Genomic DNA, 9918 nt, shown 5'->3' on the forward strand with positions numbered 1-9918 from the left:
GTATATGTGTAGGGGGACCTCTTAGGGGGCCAGGGGTGAGGAAGGGCAGGCCTGCACACTTAAGGAACCCTGGCCAATCACCAAGCAGAAGGCTTGGCATGGGGCCAGAGCAGCACTTAAATGTGAGAGAGCCTGCTCAGCAGCAGGAGAGTTTTGATGGAAGATGGAGAGAGAAGGTTGAGGTGCAGGAGCCTGGGAGGGGGCCCAGTTGGGAAATCGCTCACCTACAGGGAGTGGTGCTGGAAAGGAGGAAAGCTCAGGACCTCATTGGCCCCTAGAACAAGGACCACCTGTGCAGCAGGGAAGGAGAGGCACAGCAGAAGGCCTGAGAGCAGCCACCAACCCATCAGCTCATAGGCAGAGGACTAAGTAAGTAGACCTACACTCCCTGAGCCAGTAAGGGGAAGGAGCACTCTAGTGGGAATTTGGATTAGCTTTTTACCTGGGACTGTCTTACATTTAAAGTGACAGGCACTGGATCCCCTGTCCAGGAATTCTTCAGACACCCGGATAGAGGAGCATTTGGGGTCTGGGGTGGTACATTAAGAGAGGCTGGCTAGCTCCCTAAGAAGAGAATTTTGCTGTTTAAAGAGACTTGTACATAGTTCCAGGAAGATTGTCCTCAGTTGCCATTCCCTTGGGCATACCATGCACCCCATAACCCATCCAAGTTCAAATTCCCCTAATAAATTCCAAAAAAACAAGCTCAAGGACTGGTTATTATCTCCTGGATGCAAGTCTGTGAAAAATGCATGTTGCTTGACTGTGCAGGATTATAGGGGGATCCAAATCTATAGCGACTCCTAAGGGGGTAGTGCTACATAAACCTTTTGCAATTCCCTATACATTGGAGTTCAGAGAAAAAGAAGAATCTTGGTTTGCAGTGCTCATGTGCTAACAAGGTACATGCTGGCAGCAGGTGAGAGCAGAGTGATAGAGAGACGTCACCATGTCTCATCAGTCTGCTGCTTCTCCTTTCACTTTCCAATAACAGGCTACTTGTTTTGTCCCACTTACATGTACTTTTACTGTGTTGTACTGAACTGCATTGTGTTATTATAGTTCAGTAGTATGCGGACATCTAGTGGAGGTTTTGGGACACTACAACTTGTTTACTATCTGATTTCTTCCTCTTTCCTCTTCTCCTCTTTAGTGCTAGTTAGTTCATCCATAGTTACACCGTTCCCATTTTATCTTTGTTCCCTTAGACTGTGTCAAAGACAGGGCTTAGGATAGTCATTGTCTTCTTACACTTCAAAAGACTGGAAAACATCCTCTTTACTGCAATTAGCTGACATAAAATTGCTTTGGTTTCAACTTCTGTGTCTTTCTGAAGTGTCAAGCTGTCTATGCATTGTGCCAAGTCAGCAGGTGACCATGCTGTCCCCACAAGACTGGATCTAAGGAGGTATATCAATGTATAAAGCAGCATTTGAAAGAAAACACTGCAGGACAAACAACACCTTTGTCATTTAAGTGTTACTTACTACAACAGAACAAAATAAGGTCTCCTGCCCTGCCAGACAGGGATGTGCTGTGTGGCAGAGTTGTAAAATGCCAGGACTGGATGGAGAGAAACAGAAATTATTTGACAAATAAAGCAGCTTCTTTAGATATATTATATATGTATATTTAGCTATTTGCCTGGAGATCATTTTTAATTCCTATGCTCATGATTGGTTTAAACTCAACACAATATCAAAGAGTTAAATAAAAAATGATTGCTTTGGTAAATTAGTCTCACTGCCTTTGATAGTTCTCTCTAAAATTTTGTGACAGTTTTATTCCAGTTGAGCAGTAATGTGGCCCTGGAAATTGTTTCATAGTACTTGCAAATATGCCCTAACAATCTTTGATGTGATAAAATGGTTATATTTATTTTCTTCCTGCAGAGTGAGACATCATTGGATGGAGAATTATGATCTTGGAACAGACTACCTTGTTTTAATGCAACTGAGAATTTAAAGGCAACAAGTGCTACCGAAGCATCCAATAACCCAACTTCTAGTAATGTAATCTCACATAAACCAGGACCTTCATGCTGAAATAATTCAAAGTCAACCAGTCTCTCAAAGCACCCAATAAGCCAACCTTAAGAATGCTATCTGACATAATCTCTGGCATTTACACTGAAAGAATTCAAAGTCAACCAGCCTGTCAAAGCACCCAATAACCCAACCTGGGGAATGTTACCTGACATAATCAGGGGTCTTCACGCTGAAAGAATTTAAAGTCAACCAGTCTGTTGAAGCACCCAATAACCCAACTTCTATACATGTAATCTCACATAAACCAGGGCCTTCGCAATGAAAGAATTTAAAGTCAACTAGTCTATTGAAGCACCCAATAACCCAACCTCGAGAATGTTATCTGACATAATCTGGGGCCTTCACATTGAAAGGATTCAAAGTCAACCAGTCTGTTGAAGCACCCAATTACACAACCTTGAGAATGTTATCTGACATAAAAAAGTTAATGTCAACAAGACTGTTGAAGTATCTGATAACCTAACCTCGACTATTTTTATCTCACATGATCTTGAAGCCTTCATACTAAAAGAATTTAAATTCAACCAGTCTGTTGAAGCATCTAATAAACTAACCTCTAGTATTGTTACACTGCATCCAGAAATATTACACTGCATCCAGAAATATTGACAGCGCTTAACTTTTGTCACATTTTGTTATGTTACAGCCTTATTCCAAAATGGATTAAATTTATTTTTTTCCTCAACATTCTACAAACAATACCCCATAATGACAACGTGAAAGAAGTTCATTTTGAAATCTTTACAATTTATTAAAAATAAAAAAACACATGTACATAAGTATTCACAGCCTTTGTTCAATATTTTGTTGAAGCACCTTTAGCACCAATTACTGCCTCATGTCGTTTTGAGTATGATGCTATAAGTTTACCACACCTATTTTTGGGCAATTTCTCCCATTCTTCTTTACAGTACCTCTCAAGCTCCATCAAGTTGGATGGGGAGCGTCGGTGCACAGCTTTTTTCAGATCTCTCCAGAGATGTTCAGTCGGGTTCAAGTCTGGGCTCTGGCTGGGCCACTCCAGGACATTCACAGAGTTAGCCTGAAGCCACTCCTTTGTTATATGGGCTGTGTGCTTAGGGTTGTTGTCCTGTTGAAAGATTAACTGTTGCCCCAGTCGAAGGTCCAGAGCGCTCTGGAACAGGTTTTCATCAAGGATGTCTCTGTACATTGCTGCATTAATCTTTCCTTTGATGCTGACTAGTCTCCGAGTTCCTGCCGCTGAAAAACATCCCAGAGCATGATGCTGCCACCACCATGCTTCACTGTAGGGATGGTATTGGACAGGTGGTGAGCGGTGCCCGGTTTCCTCCAGACATGACACTTGGCATTCAGGCCAAAGAGTTCAATCTTTGTTTCATCAGACCAGAGAGTTTTGTTTCTCATGGTCTGAGAGTCGCTCAGGTGCCTTTTGGCAAACTCCAGGCGGGCTGCCATTTGCCTTTTACTGAGGAGTGGCTTCCGTCTGGCCATTCTACCATACAGGCCTGATTGGTGGAGTGTTTCAGAGATGGTTGTTCTTCTGGAAGGTTCTCCTCTCTCCACAGAGAAATGCTGGAACTCTTTCAAAGTGACCATCGGGTGCTTGGTTACTTCCCTGGCTAAGGCCCTTCTCCTTCGATCGCTCATTTTGGCCGGGCAGCCCGTTCTAGGAGGATTCCTGGTGGTTCCAAACTTCTTCCATTTATGGATGATGAAGGCCACTGTGCTCATTGGGACCTTCAATGCTGCAGAAATTTTTCTGTACCCTTCCCCAGATCTGTTCCTTGATACAATCCTGTCTCGGAGTTCTACGGATAATTCCTTGGACTTCATGGCTTGGTTTTTGCTCTGACATGCACTGTTAACTGTGGGACCTTATATAGTCAGGTTTATGCCTTTCCTAATCATGTCCAATCAACTGAATTTCCCACAGGTGGACTCCTGTCACGTTGTGGAAACATTTCAAGAATGATCAGTGGGAACAGGCTGCACCAGAGTTCAATTGTGAGTGTCATGGCGAAGGCTGTAAATACTTATGTAAATGTGTTTGTTTTTTTTTTCATTTCTTATTTTTAATAAATTGCAAAGACTTCAAAACAAACTTCTTTCACGTTGTCATTATGGGGTATTGTTTGTAGAATGTTGAGGAAAAAAATGAATTTAATCCATTTTGGAATAAGGCTGTAACATAACAAAATGTGGCAAAAGCTAAGTGCTGTGAATACTTTCTGGATGCAGTATATGTGAAAAATTTTCAGGGCCTTCAAACTGAAAGAATTTAAAGTCAACCTGTCTGTTGAAGTTCCTGGTAACCCAGCCTCTTGTATTGTTATCTTACATGATCTGTGGCCTTCACACTGAAAGAATTCAAAGTCAACCAATGTGTTGAAGCACCCCAAATCCCATCCTTTAGTAATGTAATCTTACATGAACCAGGGCTTTCACATCACCCAGTAACCCAGTGTTTCTCAACTCCAGTCCTCATGGACCCCAAACACGTCATGTTTTCAGGATTTCCCTCAGATGAAACAGCTGTGGTAATTACTAAGGCAGTGAAACTGATCAAATCACCTGTGCAAAATAATGGAAATCCTGAAAACATGACCTGTTGGGGGTCCATGAGGACTGGAGTTGAGAAACACTGCAGTAACCCAACCTCAAGAATGTTATTAAGAATGTTATCTGACATAATCCGGTGGACTTCACATTGGAAGAATTTTAAGTCAACAAGACCTTTGAAGCACCAGATAACCCAACCTCTAGTAATGTTATGTTGCATGATGATGGGGCCTTCAAACAAATCTTTCTATGTATGCTTTTAAGTTTACACATGATACTCTGACCTGCATAATGCCCTTTAGGATACTCATACACATTACAATATGATTCTACAATCTACCTTGTCTTTATTGAAATATTATAGTCAAAGTTGTTATGCATAAAGTTTGGGAAAGGAAAGTGTGCCATGGCCAAGATATGCTTCTACATAACCATTAAGACCTCATGCACACAGTGTATAAAGTTTAGAGGCATTTTTGCTGCCAGAAAAAATGCCTCTAAATGCCCCTAATCTTGCATTTCCTAACTTGCATTTGGGTGCGTTTATGCATGTAGGCAGGAATTCCTGCAGAGGAAAATGCACTAAACCACCTACATGTGCCAGGATTTTTGTGTCTGTGTACATGAAGCCAAAAAAATTATAAAGGTCCATAAGTCCAGAACCCAGTCTGAATGGCCCACTTATCCCTAAATACTGTTACTTTCCTGTTCATTTGTTAATGATGACAAAGCACCTTGTGCTCAGTACTTCTCATTTTTTAGATTGATGCTCTTCTCCTTTGCTGACCTCAGTTATCTGCAGATCTGCTTTGATATATCTTGTGCAGCTGCCTCTACGTTATACAGTTGTTTTCTCCTTCTCCGACCAGACGCTCTCCCATCCTCTCTGTCCGGTTACCTTTAGATTTGACTAAATTAAACCCAACAAAGTACACATTGGGACTTTAAACAACAAAGTACATATTGGGACTTTAAACAACAAAGTACATATTGGGACTTTAAATTGGACTTTCTTTTGATTTTTTTATTTTGACACAATTTATAAAATATGAGTATATGTATCCAAAAAAATTATACCAGCGCTCAAATCTTCATACTGACTAGGGGTACTGTAACTGTCATTCATTGAGGTGCAGCCCTTAGAAGATCGGGAAATCTTGGTACTGGTAAAGAAAATCAAAAACTGGGCGCACTCTCTTCATGCATTACCGTGGTGAAGCACAAGTTTATTTAAAAGCATAAAAGTGCATAGTCACAAACTAAAGGGGATTAAAACAGAGATGAAGAGTCAATGGTGATGGTTCAAAGTGATGGTAGACCCTTATTAAGGCAGCTAATGCGTTTCAGGAAACATACTCCCTTCTTCAGACAAGAAGAAGGGAGTACGTCTCCCGAAAAGTGTTAGCTGCCTCAATAAGGGTCTACCGTCACTTTGGACCGTCACCACTGACTCTTTATCTCTGTTTTAATCCCCTTTTCTTTGTGAGTATGCACTTTTATGCTTTTAAATAAACTTGTGCTTCACCACGGTAATGCACGAAGAGAGTGCGCCCAGTTTTTGATTTTTTTTTTATGAGTATATGTTTAGTCATGGCCAAAAATATTGGCACCCCTGCATTTCTGTTAGACAATGCACCATTTTGCCCACAAAACTGATGCAATTACAAATGTTTTGGCATTCTCATGTTTATTTCTTTTGTTTGTATTGGTATGACACAAAAAAGTAGAGAAACAAAAAGCCGAATCTGACACATTGCACACAAAACCCCAAATATGGACTGGACAAAATGATTGGTGTCTTTTCAAAATTGTAAGGAATAATTGCATTCCAAGTTTCTGATGCTCCTGTCATGTGTATTTAAACTCACAGGTGCTGAAAATAGATAAATCACACCGGAAGACAGTTAAAATGGTGAAAAATTGCCTCAACCTTTCTGTTGTGTATCTCTGTGTTGGGCACGGAGAAGAGAAAGAGCAGTAAAAAATTGTCTGAGGATCTGAAAACAAAAATTGTGGAAAAGCATGGACAATCTCAAGGTTACAAGTCCATCTCCAGAGATCTTAATGTTCCTGTGTCCACTATACGCAACATTGTTAAGACGTTTACAACCCAAAGTTCAAAAATTGACTGGAAAAAAATTATTTTCACCCTCTATTTAATATTTGGTAGCACACCCCTTGGAAAAATAACTGAAATCAATGGCTTCCTGTAACTATCAATGAGTTTCTTACACCTCTCTGCTGGAATTTGAGAAATCTTCTTTAGCCAACTGCTCCAGGTCTCTCAGATTGGAAGGGTTCCTTTTCCCAACTGCTGTTTTGAGATCTCTTCACAGGTGCTCTATGGGATTGAGATCTGGACTCATTGCTGGCCAGTTCAGTACTCTCCAGTGCTTTGTCTGAAAGTATTGTTCAAATGGTGGATAAAGAACCTCGATTAACTGGCTGAGTGATTTCTATATTGTCAGCACCTCTGAGTTTAATTACACATGACAGGCGCTTCACAAACTTGGAATGCGATTATTTCTTACAATGTTGAAAAGACGCCGAAAATTTTGTCCAGTTCATTTCTGGAGTTTTGCGTAGAATGTGTCATATTTGGCTTTTTGTTTCTCCACTTTTTTGTGTCATACCAATACAAACAAAAGAAATAAACATGAGAATGCTGAAACATTCGTAATTGCAACACTTTTCTGGGCGAGGTGGTGCATTAGCTGACAGAAATACAGGGGTGCCAATATTTTTGGCCATGACTGTATGTGACATGTGCAGTTTATACACTCACTGAACACTTTATTAGGTACACCTGTTCAATTGCTTGGTAACACAAATTGCGAATTAGCCAATCACAAGGCAGCAGCAGCTCAATGCATTTAGGCATCTAGACATGGTAACGACGACTTGTTGCAGTTAAAACCGAGCATCAGAATAGGGAAGAAAAGGAATTTAACTGACTTTGAATGTGGCATGGGTATTAGTGTCAGACGGGCCGGTCTGAGTATTTCAAAAACTGCCGATCTGCTGGGATTTTTACACATAACCATCTATAGGGTTTACAGAAAATGGTCCGAAAAAGAGAAAATCTCCATTGAGTGGCAGTTGTGTGGACAAAAATGCCTTGTTGATGTCAAAGGAGAATGGACAGACTGGTTGCTGTGACATTCAGATGGTAGAGTCAGAATTTGGAGTTAACATGAAAGCATGGATCCATCCTGCCTTGTATCAATGGTTCAGGCTGGTGGTTATTTATTTCAGGTACTTATATAGCGCCGTTAATTTACGCAGCGCTTTACATATATATTGTACATTCACATCAGTCCCTAACCCTCAAGGGGTGTACAATCTAAGGTCTCTAACTTACATTCATACATACACATACTAGGGCCAATCTAGAGCAGGAGCCAATAAACCTACCAGCATGTCTCTGGAGTGTGGGAGGAAACCAGAGTACCCACGCAGGCACAGGGAGATCATGCTAACTCCAGGCAGGTGGTGCCATGGTTGGGATTCAAACCAACAACCCTAGTACAGGTGTACCTCGGTTTATGAATTTAATGTGTAAATTGACAGCGCTATATAAGTACCTGTAATAAATAAATAAATAAATAATGCGTTCTTCGAGATGTTTCGTATTGCAAAAAATGCATAAACCGAAACGCAGTTTCCCATAGGAATGCATTGAAAACCAATTAATCTATTCCGGAGGTCAGAAAAAAGTTTTAAAAAAGTCGCTGTCACTATAGGTCAGTGCCGGTTTTTTAAACGTAATTACCTGCTTTTTCTTCACTATAGCTCAAAGAATCAGCTGTCACTTTCCCCCCAGCTAAAAGAAAGAGTTTCCTTATAGTTTATTTCCCCGAGTTAAAAGAAACAATGTTTCCTTTTAGTTTGTTTCCCCGAGATAAAAGAAACAAAGTATCCTTTAGTTCTGGGGAAAGTGACAGATAATTCTGTGAGCTTTAACCTCCTCGGCGGTATGATTCTTTCCGATTTTTTGTGCTGAAAGCGGTACCATTTTTTTTGCATGGAAATATGTAGTTTTTTTATTGTAGGCCTGTAATTTTTAGGAATAACTCACTAAATCTGTACGAACAAGAGTCTAGTAAACATTCCGGATATGATAAAACTTGAAACACGAAATCATAAATTATAATTTAATAAATAATCATAAAAAAAATAATATAATAATAATAAATTTAATTAAATAATATAATCAAACCAAAAACACTGAAATTTGAAATATAGCGCCAAGTTCGCACATCGCTGAGCAAAGTCGCAAAATCGTTTTCAGTGTCTGATGACGAATTTCCCCCACGAATCATTATCACTCAATTCTGCAAGTGGTTCTGATTTACTATCGCTGTTCTAAAACTGCTTTTGACCTAAAGGGACGCTTTTTGGACGCCATGGACTTTTCTAAGTTTCCAGGCAGAAAGAACAGTCAAAATGCAGGCAGGGCACAGGACAAAGCAGTAGGGACAAAATATATGTGAAATGCATTGAAACAGCAATGACAGCAAAAATTACATTTTTTTAAAATTTCAAATTTGCCACCGGTTCCGGCGCCCGTATGTCCGACGTCACAGGGACCGGAACACAGAAGCCGGATGCTGGAATCGGCCGGAGGAGATGGCCGGGGACGCTGCAGGGGACACATCGCGGGAGCGAAGGACAAGGTAAGTGCTGCAGGGACTCCCAGAGCAACGCCGCATGGTAAGCCCGAGTGTAGCTCAGGGTTACCGCTCTTGGTACTCAAATTTTACCCCGAGCTACACTCGGGAAAACCACTAAGGAGGTTAATGAAGAAAAAAAAGCGGGCAATTGCATTTAAAAATCGGCACTGACATACACTTCAAATTGCAAAAAAATTTGTAAAAGATTCGTAAACCGAGGCATTATTTTCAATGGATTTTCATTCGTAAACTGAAAATTACGTTAACTGAGGCGTTCGTAAACTGAGGTACCACTGTACTGGCAGGTGGAAGTTCTAACCATTTAGCCACTGTGCTGCCCGACATATCATGGTGTACTGTGTACAGACAAATACACAGACAGCAGGGCATCTCGCTATGTGCAACAGGGTCTGGAGGGGTGGCCAGGATATTTGTAGTTCGCCTTTTAATTTTTTGTGAAAAGGTGAACTTACCCTTTCAGTTACATTGAAGAAATACTCTCCTTCCAACTCCAAATGGAATTTGTGCTTCTCCTATGTGACCATCGGGGGGCAGCAGGACACCAGAAAGGAATATTGAGGGGTTTTTTTTCAGCTGTGAATGTCATCATATAAACTTCTAAGACCAGTAAAATGTTCAAATAAAATAGCTGATCA

At 40.6% G+C, this 9918-nt stretch overlaps 1 protein-coding gene across 1 annotated transcript in view; it reads left to right on the top strand.

The window, feature by feature from the left end:
• LOC149455020 (astacin-like metalloendopeptidase) overlaps window positions 1-2629 on the top strand; it is a 51555-nt gene extending 48926 nt beyond the window's left edge. Inside the window, exon 12 of the mRNA XM_089686743.1 lies at window positions 1893-2629. Coding sequence (XP_089542869.1) covers window positions 1893-1897 — 5 coding nt within the window. The 3' untranslated portion in view covers window positions 1898-2629. The remainder of the gene's footprint in view (window positions 1-1892) is intronic.
• The last annotated feature ends 7289 nt before the right edge of the window (window positions 2630-9918 follow it).

This window comes from Staurois parvus, unplaced genomic scaffold (assembly GCF_062004578.1).
Source record: "Staurois parvus isolate SC_StPar_1 unplaced genomic scaffold, SC_StPar_1.0 ptg000410l, whole genome shotgun sequence".
NCBI classification, from domain to species: domain Eukaryota; kingdom Metazoa; phylum Chordata; class Amphibia; order Anura; family Ranidae; genus Staurois; species Staurois parvus.